At 30.8% G+C, this 15134-nt stretch overlaps 1 protein-coding gene across 2 annotated transcripts; it reads left to right on the top strand.

Annotated features, from left to right (window-relative positions):
• The first annotated feature begins 1602 nt into the window (after positions 1 to 1602).
• LOC143154243 (CD109 antigen) lies at positions 1603 to 14851 on the top strand. 2 transcript variants are annotated; one of them, XM_076326186.1, is made up of 28 exons: positions 1603 to 1766; positions 6576 to 6645; positions 6765 to 6957; positions 7035 to 7259; positions 7358 to 7608; positions 7803 to 7961; positions 8040 to 8211; positions 8285 to 8476; positions 8612 to 8713; positions 8781 to 8914; positions 8998 to 9118; positions 9200 to 9343; positions 9425 to 9544; positions 9623 to 9677; positions 10504 to 10726; positions 11281 to 11398; positions 11473 to 11659; positions 11743 to 11903; positions 11980 to 12118; positions 12221 to 12339; positions 12423 to 12562; positions 12652 to 12871; positions 12944 to 13321; positions 13394 to 13546; positions 13607 to 13782; positions 13856 to 14027; positions 14108 to 14210; positions 14357 to 14851. In XM_076326186.1, the coding sequence occupies exons 2-28, from the start codon at positions 6587 to 6589 to the stop codon at positions 14557 to 14559; spliced, it is 4419 nt and encodes a 1472-aa protein (XP_076182301.1). In that variant the 5' UTR covers positions 1603 to 1766; positions 6576 to 6586; the 3' UTR covers positions 14560 to 14851. The 2 variants fall into 2 exon arrangements, with proteins under 2 accessions (XP_076182301.1, XP_076182302.1); XM_076326187.1 differs by lacking the exon at positions 10504 to 10726 and adding an exon at positions 9925 to 10060.
• The last annotated feature ends 283 nt before the right edge of the window (positions 14852 to 15134 follow it).

Raw genomic sequence — 15134 nt, 5'->3', positions numbered from 1 at the left:
ATTAAATGATGTTAGAAATATTTCTTTTCAGGAAAAATGATTCTATCCAATTTATCACAAGATAGGTAATACCTATCGTGCAAATAAATTTTGAGAATACGGTAAGCTCTTTGTGCCTTTCATTTTAAGCATAATATTTGAAATTATGCACAATTATGTTTTGTAGTTAAATTATATCAGATATTAAAGTACGCTCGTAAAAAATTATAATAAAAATTACTTTGATCCTCTGTTTTTTCAAGAAGTTAATTCTTTTATTAGTAATTTACTATAGTAATTTCACAATTTTCAAATTAATTAAGTAGTATAATAAATAAATGTGCAATTAACAGTTATAAATTAAGAAAAATAAAAGTAGTCCACTTGTTTCTTTATCAATAACTAAATGAACTTTGATCATTTAAAAATAATGAAAGTCAATAACATATGTCTAATTAAAAAAAGTATTATTTCAATTATTCGCAAAAAATATTTTAATCAATAATATTAACTTAATATTAATATTATTTCTAAATCTAAAATACGAATAGTAAAAATTCATTTGTTTCTTAATTTAATTTTCTATTAAATTTTCCTTTCGTCTTTAAATATTATTTACCAAGGAAGTTCGTCACTACACAATACATGCGAGCATTGAAATCACTGCCAATGCGTTTCATTAGATAGCATATTTTACGTTTTATTAAACGTTGTGCAAACTGAAATACAATCTTGACGAGAAATAACAATAGTAGGACCTTTTTTCATATTTACAAAAAATATGATTAAACTTTATTTATTACCAACTCATCGTTATTATTACTATTCTACGATGTACGTGAAAAATCAAATATTCATAATAACCGACTAGTTAGCGGTACACAACACAATTGACGTATCAGGGAAATATCGATATTTCATATGACAATTTGAGTACAGAAACGTATATTACAAATTTTGCGACAGCTTCTCACGTCGGTGCATCGTTAAACATGACACACATTAAACTATGTCAGGTGTTTACACCAAGGTTGACTACGAAATCCGGCGAATATCATTTTTGTCATTAAGGATACAGAGCAGTGGTTCACAAGTCTTCCGGTATTTCTATGAAAATCGATGGATTCCTATTTGTTGATCGGTAAAAGGAATCAATTTTTAAGAAATAGAAAATAAAAAAGGCTCGAACAGTACTCTTTCTCTTTCGTCCCGAGTAATCGTTTTGTTGAAACTTTTAGCGAATACGTGGATACTAATTTTATTAAACAATCCATTGACGTAGCGTTGTTGTAGTGAAATATTCATATACGTGTATCGAAATCATTTCTTCACTCCGGTATGGAAATGTAAACCGATACCGTGCAATCTCGAGAAATTTAAATTAAAGATCCCGACATTATGCGAAACCGTTTACGTTCGGTTGTTCCTATAAACGCAACTTGTGCATCGGAATTAATTTGTAGAAATTCGTGCAGACTAACAACCGGAGTTTACAGCAGTGGTACTCCACTGGCTTGTTACTTCTGTAACGGTAAAAACGTGACAGATATAGTAGAAGCAAAACAGGCAGGAGGAAGGGAAACCTGCGCTGCTCGGTTTCTTGGAGCCATGATTGGTGGTACTCGTTAGTATTCGTCTAACTGTTGCACCGAAAGCGTTGTGACTTCACGTTCTATATTTCCATCTGCAGTTTTTCGAAAGAAAAGTACAACTCGCGGTCGCACGCGACCAGCGAAACTGACACACAACATCCTAAAACACATCACGTGAACAGGTTGTTTGGCTAGGTGAGTCATCGTCCACAATTATTTTGCCAGATGACGCGACTCGTCGTCGCTCTTCATATTATATATAAAGCGGAGAACTCGGTCCGAATTATTACCTTAAATGGAAATTCACCTAATACAGAGATTACAGATTGTCGGTGATTTCTTTTTCTTTTTCTTTTTTTTTTTTCTTCTTCTTCGACTGGCCACGAATAGTCGATATTTCCCGAACTTACGAACGAATTACGAAAGTCGGCACGAATCTTGATGGCAAATCGGGTTTTGAGGACTGGCAGGATGTAAACTTCTGTCGTACTACTTTCTAATTAACAAGCACATTCCGCTGGTCAGACGATTTTCAAAAAATAACGTTCAGCGGATTTATTTCTCGCGAGGTGGATTATTTGTTCGTAAAAAAAAAAAGAAAAAAAATAATAGATCGATTTCTATTTTCTTGCCACCTGCGCGAAGAAGATAATTCGAGAATTTAAAAATTAATAACACGATCGAGTTGGCGGTGAAATATATTTTGAAATAATCAATCGGGTAATTAGTTCAAACGTGTTCAATGAAAATTCGTTATTGTTTAACGAATCAATCGTGAACATCGCAATCATTTTCGATGCATTCTGAATCTCTTCGATCAAAAGGTTTGCCTTGTTCATAATAGCTGTTCGATCCTTCGATAATTACATCACAAAGAAGAAGATCTTCGTTAATAGTATACAAAAAGTAACGATTTTAAAAAAACATCGAAAATACTGCTCGACGATCCATTTTTGGCGCATACAGTGCAAATTGTCGATTTTCCCTAAACGGAAAACGCTATACCCAATTTTTCAAATGCATGCGACGATCACGAGTTGTGATCATTGATGACCAAATATGACGAAGGTACGATGTCTCACGATGTTTTACACGGAGTCTATAATTACACAATAGCAAATGACAATATTGCGGTACGCATAGTAAATAATTCCAAGAATCGTAAATGAAAGAAATAATTAATCGATGCACGGCGATCGGGCAAAAATACGATAAATTTAAGCTTCAACTCAATTTCTATACAATCGAACAAGATATGCGTACACGGTAAATTCGTAGCGTAAAAGATGTTGTTACTGTCTGGTTGTTTCACAAGCCTTTGTATTCGTTTTTCCAAGTAAATTTTTAAGCTACTCGAAGAATATATGCACGTACATTAGACTAGTCTTCGGTTGTGTTCTTCTACAGGTGGTCGAAATTTGTTTGCGAATATTTTTGGTCTCACTCCGTAGAATGGTTCCAATATATAAAAAAATAATTCCTATAAAAGATGAGCACGATCGGATAACGGGAAAACGTGCCTCACGGGCCTTGAAGTTTTACATATAAAACCGCTGCTCCAGATGATACACCGAAATTGTCCATCTACCTGCTCATTATATCAGTTTCTTTTTTTTTCTTTATCTACTGGCATGTAGACAATCTTTTAATATCCCTTCGGACGAAGGGCGCGTTCGATTCCAATAGCTTTTTTAACCGTTTTACCTGAGGCTACCAGACCAGATCCAACCGTGCGAACAGTCTCCGCTTCGGTCTTGAAAAGCTAATAGAATAAAATCAAATTCTACCAAAGATTTACAGATTAAATTATTATTTTTAGAAAAAGAAGAAAAGTATCTAACGAATGTAGAATTGAATTTTAATGTCTTCGAATCGGGAATTATTTTTCGGGTATCTTGCCTCAATTGTGTTACCATTTCTCTTCAACGATCAGGAACCTCGATACTTTTACAATTTATAACAGATATTGTTTACGATAATCAGAGGCTACTTTGTTATAAATTTCATCCGTGTACTATCTCCTCTTCCCTCTACCGTATTATCGTTAATCCCTTTCAGTTCATTTACCAGGGTTGACCAGTTCGTGGTAAAAAGTTCAATTGATTTAAATTATATTTCTCGAAAAAGGCAGCCCAGAGTGACTTTCGCAAGGTCATGAAAATCCAGTAGATTCTGGTATACGCGAGGAACAATAAAATAAACAGATGGACAGATAATAATTGTAATTTTATATAGCATGGAATTCGAGGAACAGTCGTGCGCACTTTGTATTACGTGTGAAACTTCGAGAGCCGTGAGTCACGTGTTTCTGTTGTCCACTCGAGCTTTAAATGCTACAAGGATTATTTTTTTAACAAATTAGAATCGTTCCGCGGGCGAGACGGACGAAATTCATAAAAAATATTTCTGCCATCTGTAACTGGTGAGTAGCCTGACACGCATGGCTGGATCTGGTCAGCTAGACTCGGATAAAACAGTTGCAAAAGGTGTTGTAATCGAATGCGACATTCGTGCGAAGGTGTGTTCGAAGATCGTCTATCTACATAAATAGTTGCGGATAGGAAAAGAAAAAAAATTGACGAACAATTTTAGTAAAAATTACGCGAAACGCGCGTATACATTTATATGTAAAATTTCAAGGCCCACGAGGCACGTTTACCCGTTATTCGATCGAATTTATACTTTACAGAAATTATTTTTTTATGCACCGGAACCATTCCTATGGATAAAATCGGCAAAATTTCGAGTTCGAAATACAAGGAGCTTCTTAATGTAAATATACATAGCGGAAATTCCACCAGTACCGACCACTTTAAGTTCTTTTCTCACAACTTGGGCTAGAGTCGGTAAAATGCAACTTTAAAGAATACGATACTTAACGAAAGGAGGAAAATTTGTGTCTGGATATTTAATAATGAAGATTAATAATTCGCAAAAATTAATTAAAATTCAGCTAATGAATCTCGTTATAGACGTGTGTCACATTTATGTATATACAATGCGTTCTCATAATTGATTTTGTATGCCTTGCATATAAACTCCGTGGGGACGAGTCGAAACGTATTTTCAAAATTAAATTTCTCAGAAACAAGTCCTTAAAAATGATTACTATTCAGGTGTTTCCTTTTCGATAATTAAAAACTACAAGATTGTATAATGGTTTCAGAGAAATCCACTTGATTTTCCCATTTTTTCTGTTTATGATATTAGAAAAATATGTTTCGTATATCTGAAACAAGAAAATGTACATTTTATACACCCTGTATGTTACACATCATGTCCAGAATGACAACACAAAAGCATAGGTTCGTAGAGTATACAACAAAGAAGTTAAAGAAAAAAATATAAACATGAGCTAATTTTGGTGGGACAAAGTCATAAGACACCTAACTTATTTTCCAATCTTACGATTTCTGCCAATAGTTGTTCAACTGCGAGTAGAAGTAACAGTTATTTGCTTGTAATACAAGTACATTTATTTAAAAAAAAGAAATAATGGGTTATGGAAAAGAGTTAAATAAGAGTGAAATTGACCAAATAATACTGTTGCGGTCAGAAAAGTATAAAATTAGTAAAATTTCGAAATTATTAAATAGAAGTCGTTGCGTTGTGTATAACGTACTGAAAAATCCAAAAGTCTATGGGAAAACTAAGAGAAGTGAAAATAAATTTAAAAAACGTACATCGTATTTTATGAAAAAGCAAACACAATTAAAACAACAACCTTCTTTAATGGAATAACATAAAGCAGCATAATTGATGTTTGCTTACGAGTAGCTGCAAAAGTGGAAATGAATAATTTTTAGTGACGAAAGATGATTCAACTTATATGGCTCTGATGGATGACGTTATTATTTCCTTAATTTAAGATAAAAAGAACTACGTTTATGTCACCGTCAAATGGATGACGATAGTGTAATGATACGGGTCGATATTGATTATCATGAAAAGACAGGAATAAATTTTGTATTACGCCATAGGAATAACCTGAAGTATATGAAATTGATAGATACGATTAAATAAGTGTGCAGGTTATATTACACGTGGTGACTATTTTCAAGCAAGATAATGCTTCTTCTGTTCGTACCACGAAAGCTGTACAACAATATTTCATTTAAAAAAGTGTGAAAGTTATAGAATGGCCCGTTCGTTCACTCGACCTAATTATCATTGAAATGTTTGGGGTGACTTATCGAAAAGTGTAACGAATTAAAAGAAAATATTCAAAATTGGAACGCATTAAGAAAAAACAATTCGAAAATAGTTTTTTGATGTTTTACAACTAAAAGAAGATCTCACTAAATATTAATGCGATATTTGATAATTGTCTGATTAAATTATAAGACAACATTGTTTGATTAACTTATAATTTTGTCCAACCACAGTCAGCTCAAGTTTATATTTTTCTCTTCAACTTTTTTGTTTCAATGCTCATTCTCGAAATGATATGCAGCATGTAGGATATAAAAAATGTAATATTTTTTTTTAAATATACGAAATGTATAAATATGTAAAGTTTCTTATATTTTTGTCCTATACATTTGTGCGTAATATATATATAAAAAGATACAATACGATGATGTACAGTATGTATGTATGTATGTATATAATATGACGGGAATGCAAGCCGATCATTTTCGACGTTAAAGACGTAAAACGACATTACCAGCTACAAAATAATTACCAGCCGCACTTATGTCACAGATCTTGGATTATCTTACTTCAATATCTTTAATTGTATACTAGACAATAACTGTGTTACACAATTTTTGTATAATATCATGTATTTAATCACAATATTAATATATTTTTTATGAATTGAAATAATTCTAGTAATTTATATATTAATATAAATACTTTTATTTATTAAAATGATGGATTATTTTGGGAGAAATCAAAGTTAAATTATAGTTTTATAATTTTCATTAAGAAACTAACAGTAATTATTATATATATACATATTTTATATAAGTTTATTCTGTTACATTAATATGAATTTTACAGAAGGCACAAAAATGAATTGGTTCCACATTCCTTTTCTATTCTGCGTTGTTACAAGCGTAATTGCAGAACCGTACGTATATCCATATACATATATATACTTAATTTATTTTAGTAGATTAATATTTAAAATGTTAAACATTAAATATTATGCTACTATATTCAACTTCATTCTTTTAATGTTTTTAAAAGGTATTATAGCATAATTGCGCCAAAAGTGGTCAGACCTGATTCAGAATATCATGTAGCAGTGAGTACTACTGGTATATCAACAATATCAACAATGTCCATTGAATTAAATGGATTGCTTGACAATGGAGAAAAATTTAATGTGTCCCAAGTTGTACGTGTACAGCCATATTCTACAAGAATCATACGGCTGGAGGTGAATTTATTTAAAGTTTCAAACTTCTCTCCATAATAAAAACAGTTTCCATTCACTAATTATTTAAAAAATTCTAGATTGGGGACATTATACCTGGCAAGTACCAATTAGTTACACGTGGTCTATCAGAAATAGAGTTCTCAAGTTCCAAACCACTTGTATACATTCATAAGAGTTACTCTGTCTTCATTCAAACTGACAGAGCAATTTATAAACCTGGGAATAAAGTCATGTTTAGATGCATTTTATTGAATTCTAGACTTCGACCTACACTTGCAAGATTAATAGATATTTACATTGCGGTAAATATTGTTGGATAAATGTCATTATATTAAACAAGTTTGTTTAATTTGCTTCAGTTATAAGATTACATTACATATTATGTATAAAATTTGTATAGGATGGAAAAGGAAACAGAATTAAACAATGGATCCGTCCACCCGTAACACGTGGAATTTTTAATGGAGAAATTGAATTGTCTGAATCACCAGTTTTAGGCACTTGGAAAATCACTGCTAATATTGGTGATCAAACTTTTGAAAAAAATTTTGAAGTTGCTGAATATGTTCTTCCTAATTTTGAAGTAACTATTGATGCTCCAAAACATTTTACATTTAAAGACTCAAAGATCACTGCAACAATTCATGCCAAGTAAGTGAATTCTAATCATTAGACAAACCTATATTTTTCTATTTGAACTTTTTATAAACGCGTCAAAGATTATTTCTAGAATTCTTCTTCTCCACAACAGTAGCAGAGACTTTGATGTTATTTAATGTTCAAATTTTAATATTTTCGTTAAAAAGATGACCAAAATTATTCATTTTAAAGTGCAAATCATTTAGGTATACTTATGGCAAACCAGTCAAAGGTGAAGTAACAGTTACGGCTTATCCTGACATTTTTTCTGGTGTTATTCAACCAATTTATCAACAGCCTGTACGAAAAGTGCTTCCTATTGATGGAAAAGTGACAGTTGATTTTGACATTCTATCTGAACTTAAGTGTGTATAATTGAGAAGTACAACATTAATCGTTTTTTAAAGAAAATAATATTTTAACACAGTACACATTTTCCATAGACTAACTGATGACTATGAGAGACCAGTTATGATTGATGTTGCAGTGGAAGAATCTTTAACTGGTAGAAGACAAAATACTTCTATGCAAATAACATTGCATAAGTATAAATATACAATGGACTTAATAAAAACATCAGAGTATTATAAACCTAGCCTAAAGTATACAGTGTTTGTATGTGTATAGAATTATTTTTATTAGATTATAAGAATATATAAAATTGTTTTATAAATGAGAATTTGTTCAGATAAAATTAACATACCACGATGGATCACCAGTTCGAGATAAGAAAAATCCTGTTATGATAATGTATGGATACACTTATAACCAGTCTGCATACACCAGTATTACTGGTATGCTAGATGATAATGGAATGGTACAATTAGATTTCTATCCACCAAGAAGCAAGGATAACATTTCACTTCCTTTAACTATTGAGGTAAAAATATCATTATAAATACTATAAATACTCTCAACAATGACTAATAAATCTATCAAATATTTAACATGCAATTAAAACATTCTTACAACGTCATAAATTTGTTAACTAATGAATGAAAATTCTTATAAATAGGCGCAATATCTAAATCTTCACGAGTGGTTTCCATCCACAAATCAAGCTATGTCTCTGAATAATGAATACATACAAGTTATTTTAAAAACTGAAAAACCCACGGTATGAACATTTGTGAATTATTTTAGATATATTAAAATCGATATTAAAAATAGTATTTCTATCTAAGGTCAATCGAGATGTTGAAATGGAAGTAAATTCCACAGTTCCATTGAAATATATTAGTTATGAAATATTTGGACGTGGTGATATATTGGATGCTGGTTCTATATATGTACAAAACAAATACACTGCAACATTTAAGTAAATATTTATCAATTTTTAAGCATAAGTCATTTAGTTTGTTTGTCTACTTATAAAGTTTGGAATACAATGTTTTATTTTAGATTTTTGGCAACATATGTTATGGCTCCTACTGTACATGTAATTGTATATTACATAGGAAATGATGGAGAAATTATTGCAGATGCTTTGGATGTAGAACTTGAAGGAGTACTTCAGAATTTTGTAAGTTAATATTAGGAATTAAATCACAATAAAAATTATAATTAATAAATTTGAATATTAATTTTATATTTTTTGTTTAAGGTTGATATTAAAGTAGCACCTGAAGAAGTTGCACCAGGAGAAAATGTCAACTTAGTCATTACTTCAAAACCGAATTCATATGTTGGATTATTAGGTGTAGATCAGAGATCCATTTTACTGAAGTCTGGCAATGACATTTCGTATGTAAGTAATTTTTAAATACTTTAATTAATTTAGATCTTATTAAAACTGTAAATCATTGTAACATAATTTGTTTATTTACAGGAACAAGTATACAAAGAGTTAAAATCATATGATACAGTACAAGAGTCACCATATGCAGATTCAGTTTTTGATAAATATCTATGGAGTCCTGGATCAGCTACAGCAAAGGAAGTTTTTGGTGTAAATAAATCATTACTTTTATTTCAAAATTTTGTCTATTTTTCATTAAAAGTTTTGATCTATATATTTCTTTATTAGGAAAGTGGTGCTATCATTATTACAAATGGATATGTTCACGAAAATGTTGCAATCCGTAAGTAAACTGAAACAAGTTTTTATATGGCTTATTAAGTTGGTTACTAATATTAATTTACTCACCCCATTATTCGTGATCCTGAATATTTTTCTGATGTAGTAACCTAGTCTACAATGTTTTACTTATTTGTAACGTAGCATGAAAGTAATATCCTCAAGCCCAGCATTCCATATAATAGTTACTATCAGTTCTTTAACTGATCAGACAAGGTATTTATCATTTAACAAAGCTTATGTCTGTATAGTATACTACAGATCTGGTTTAGAGGTCGCCTTTCCAACTGCTGCTGGAGGTTCAAGTTCAATTGTATTACCATCAGAGAAGATGAAAGTACGCAAGAATTTTCCTGAAACTTGGCTTTGGCAAACGCTTGATGCTGGGTAATGCCATTGAAATTTTTACCTGCTAATAATACTTGTTAATCTATAACTCATTAAGTAAATACAAATATTACTCTAATACTACACATTAACCATTTGAAATCTCTTAATATATATTTTACTGTTTTCAAAATTATGTTATTAATACTTATTCAGTGGGGAATATGTGTTTAGTAGTAGCTTTATGTAACTCACGCTACGAGGTAATGGCTTTATTACATCTCATTTTTTCTGTCTGCAATTTACTCTCCTAATAACACTAAAAAGTAGGAATCATTACTGTTGATTCCTAAAAATTACAAAGATCACAGAACAAGTTCCTCTTGTTAATGTATTCTAAACGGAGTTTAATAAGAAATTTATTTTGTAGTAGTATTATATTATTCTTTCATTTTTTTTCTTGGTCGAGCTGATATAATACAATATATAGAATTGGATTGCAGGACAACCGGGAATACTGGAAGGTAGAATAACAGGCTCGCCTCATGGGGCATCCACACTTCGACCAGACCTTGGTCCACCTGTTACGCACAAACTAGCAACAAGACCACCACTGGCAGGTCCTTATGCCTTCTCTCGCATCCCACCTCCTGTCTGGAATAAGCCCCGTGTATTCCTAATGCATGACATCTTAAACACCTGGCTTTTTACAAACTTCTCTTCAGGGTATTTATCTCATATACTTTCAGTTTACAAAGCTTTATGTACACGCTTTATATACGTACTTTGATGAATAACGTTTATGTAATTATTGCTTCGTTTTGTACAAAAGATTTCTGTGTAAATTAAAGCTCTGGGATGTTCCGGGTGTTCGTGTATGACTGGTATACATCGGCAGTGATGATGTGTAACATATCATTGCTATTTTTCTATGCATTTTACATTGCATCATATTTTATATCGTATTTTCAATCATTCATTCTTGCATTCTATATAAAATAAATTGCTTAATTTTAATAAGGTGATTGAGTTTTTGTAAAATACGACTATTATCAAATATCATTTTATATGTATGACTTATTTGTGGACAAATTTATTGCAGTATAAGCAAATTTCTTCATTAATTTCTTATAATATTAGCCAGCTGTTTTAGATTAATCATGGTATATAAATTTCCTTTTTTAATCAATCAAATTGTACGTTTGCCATAAATTATATTGCTTTTATATATAAAGAAAGTAAAATTAAAACAAAGAAATAAGTGTGCACATTGAAACTAGGTATGATGGAAAGAACGAACTGAAAAGAAATGTACCTGATTCAATCACATCATGGGTGCTAACTGCATTTTCTGTAAATGATGCGCATGGACTAGGTCTTATACAAGAGCCGCGAAAGGTAATTGCAAAATGGAAATAATATAGAAATTTATATAATGCAAAATATAATAAAAAAAATTTATCTCTTTACAGTTAAAGGTTTTTAGGCCATTTTTCATTGTCATGGATCTCCCTTACTCTGTAATTCGAGGAGAAATTGTTGCAATACAAATTGTAGTATTTAATTACATGAACAAAGCTGTAGAGGCTGAAGTTTTGTTAACACATGAGGGTCAATTCGATTTTGCAGAAATTTCCAATGAGGTTCATGATGTACCAAGTAAGATTTGAGTAGATAAATTTTATTATTCAAACTATAGGATTTATCATAGAATAAACATTAATCATGTTTACATATTTCAGAATTGGAATTATACCGTAAGAAGAAAGTAGAAGTGAAAGCTAATTCTGGTGCTAGTGTGTCTTTCATGATCATTCCTAGAGATTTGGGATACATTACAATTAAAGCATCCGCAAATACTATATTGGCTGGTGACAGTGTGGAGCGCAAATTGCTTGTTAAAGTAATGTATTTGGTATTGTTTTATCTATTCCTGATCAAGAATAAGGATTAATTTTTATTTATTAATATATTCACAGGCTGAAGGAGAAACGCAGTATGTAAACAAAGCTACTTTTTTGGATCTTAGAAGTACATCCAGTGTATCAACTAATTTTACAATCGATATACCTAAAAATGCGGTATTGGGTTCTGAGCATGTTGAAATCTCTGCAGTAGGTAAGCCTCCCGATTATTAAAATGTACTATTGAAATAAATTGATTATTTTGTATTTTAGTAAATTTAAGGCAATTAATAGCTTTACATTATGTTTTTATTAGGCGATATTTTGGGCCCAAGTATTCTGAACCTGGCAAATTTAATTAAAATGCCATCTGGTTGTGGAGAGCAGAATATGTTGAATTTTGTTCCGAACATAATGATATTAAATTATCTTAAAGTAAATGAATGTATAATACAACAAAAAATATTTAATTCGTTACAGACCGAAAGCCAATTATACATATGAAAATTTATTTTTAGAATACAAATCAGTTAACGCAAGCAGTACAAGGGAAGGCTTTAAGGTACATGGAAATTGGTTATCAAAGAGAATTAACTTACAGGCATGATGATGGATCGTTTAGTGCATTTGGCATGTCAGATAGTAGTGGAAGTACATGGTATGCTTTATATAAATCATTAACGTATTTTGTTAAGATTATAAATACTATAATATCTTTTGTTACATTATAATTTTGTCTTCCTTTAGGCTTACTGCGTTTGTAGCAAAGGCTTTCAAACAGGCTATGGAATACATTCCAATTGAAGATAGGATAATAGATGAAGCTTTTCAATGGTTATCGAATAATCAGGATCCAAATGGAAGTTTCCCCGAAGTAGGAAAAATCAGTCATCGCGATATGCAAGGTGGAGCCGCAAAAGGTCTTGCATTGACAGCATTCACTCTCATTGCTTTTCTTGAAAACTCAGTAAGTTTAATAAATATTAACTTAAGTGAGAAGATTTTTATATTTAATTAAAGTTGTTATATTTTTCTACAGAATTCTAATGGAAAATACAGAAATACAATAAATAAAGGAATTGATTACATTATCCGTAATATGAATGATCTGGATGATGTATATGCTTTGAGTATTTGCACATATGCTTTAAATTTAGCAAAACATCCGTACGAGAATACTGCATTTAATTTGTTAGAATCGAAAGCCATGATTAAAGAAGATCTTAAATGGTGGAGTAAACCTGTTCCGAAAGATGATAAGAATCCATGGTATTCTCTACCACGACCTGTTGACGTTGAAATGACATCCTATACTTTGTTAACTTATCTCAGACGTAACGTTGTTACTGATTCTATCGCTATAATGAAGTGGCTTGTAAAACAGAGAAATGCTGAAGGTGGTTTTGCATCCACACAGGTGAATATTATAACAATAAATATGAAATGATACTACTATAGTGTTTGAATAATTTATTAATAATATTTTCAGGATACAGTAATTGGAATACAAGCTTTGGCAAAATTAGGTGAAAAACTAGCATCAAAAAATAATTCTATATCAATAACATTTATGTATGAAGGAGGTGGACAGAGTCACATGAATATAAATCCTGATAATTCTATGATACTTCAGAAACAAGTGGTGAGTTCAAATTACGCGCAACTTGTGTTTAATATTCCTGATATTTGTTACTACTCGTAGCTGCCTAGAAAAACACGGTTGGTTAATATAACAGCCATTGGAAATGGATTTGCTTTAGTTCAAATTTCATTTCAATACAATTTGAATGTAACTGGAGCATGGCCACTCTTTACTTTGGATCCTCAAGTTGATAAAAACTCCAATGCTAATCACTTACAAGTTTCTATTTGCTCAGGGTATGTTACAGTTTATTTAAAGTTTCATAAATATCACCTACAATGATTTAAACGCATTTAAAAAACAAAACAGATTTGTTCCAACAAAAGAAGCAAATGAAAGTAATATGGTTGTGATGGAAGTTAGTTTACCATCTGGTTTTACCGTGGATAGAGATTCATTACCCAGCCTTGAAGTATCACAAAACGTGAAACGTGTAGAAACTAAAAATGGAGATACAGTAGTAGTATTATATTTTGACAAGGTATGTAGAAAAATTTATTATATATTATACATTATTTTGAACAATTTGAAACTGAATTTAAAGTGAACAATATATTGCAGATGGATAGACAGGAATATTGCCCTACAATATCTGCATTTAGAACGCACAAAGTGGCAAAACAGAAACCAGTACCAGTTTCCATATATGACTATTATGATTCGTGTAAGTTATTCAAATGCTAAATAAATATCTTTAATTTATAGTACTTACAATAAAAGTAGCTCTCTAGTCTTGGTAGATATCTATAATTATTGAATCTTTTTAAAATTGACTTCATTAATACTTAATTAATTTTTTGGTACCTTTAGCAAGAAGAGCAAGAGTATTTTATGAACCACAGAAAGCTACACTTTGCGATATATGCGAAAATGAGGATTGTGAAGATTTATGTGTTTCGCAGCTTGGTAAACAAAAACACTCTCCGCAATCTACCGCTTCATACACACCTACTTGCATATATCTACAGACATTACTACTGTTCTTCTGCGTTAAATATTTTGAATACTTATAATTATAGTTTTCCAGAAATGATGTATAGCTTCATTAAAAAGTACAATGATAGAATTTCACGTAAACAGCAACTTGCAACCAAAGTACAGCATATGCAAGAATTATTATTTAACATTTAAGTAAACTAATTCGAAACATTTGAATTCAATAACTGAAATTTATTAATTTTGTGTTGAACAACTTTAAAATATACTCGAAAATACTGTACATTAACACATCAAGTATAAATCAATTTTTGTTGTATATTGATATTTTTATGTTTCAGTAAATATACCTTATTGTTATTGATAGCACGTTAATTGTTATTTGTTTATTTATTTATAATTAAGTTCATAGCTAAAATAAATAATATAAATTTGTTTACTTCCATTTTATTTTACTAATAAGATTTGCAATTGATATTGTCCGAAGTTTCCAGATAACAAAGTTTATTATTCACGAGCAGTGGCTCAAGTATTAAATAAAAAATTCCCAAATCGTTGTATTGGACATAATGGTCCCAGGGTTACTTGAAGGTCATGACTTAAACATACTCAAATTTATTTTTTATTAGTTCTTTAGGCTATAAATAATTTT

The sequence above is a fragment of the Ptiloglossa arizonensis genome, chromosome 14 (assembly GCF_051014685.1).
Source record: "Ptiloglossa arizonensis isolate GNS036 chromosome 14, iyPtiAriz1_principal, whole genome shotgun sequence".
In the NCBI taxonomy this organism is placed as follows: domain Eukaryota; kingdom Metazoa; phylum Arthropoda; class Insecta; order Hymenoptera; family Colletidae; genus Ptiloglossa; species Ptiloglossa arizonensis.
Note: the sequence above shows the minus strand (reverse complement) of the source record. Positions and strands in the feature narration are given on the sequence as shown.

Bases quoted from the DNA above. Each gene is read 5' to 3' on its own strand.
- LOC143154243 (XM_076326186.1), top strand. From the start codon at position 6,587: ATGAATTGGTTCCACATTCCTTTTCTATTCTGCGTTGTTACAAGCGTA. The intron at 11,660-11,742 runs GTAAGATTTGAG...TACATATTTCAG, and splicing joins TGAGGTTCATGATGTACCAA to AATTGGAATTATACCGTAAG. The intron at 13,322-13,393 runs GTGAATATTATA...TAATATTTTCAG, and splicing joins GTGGTTTTGCATCCACACAG to GATACAGTAATTGGAATACA.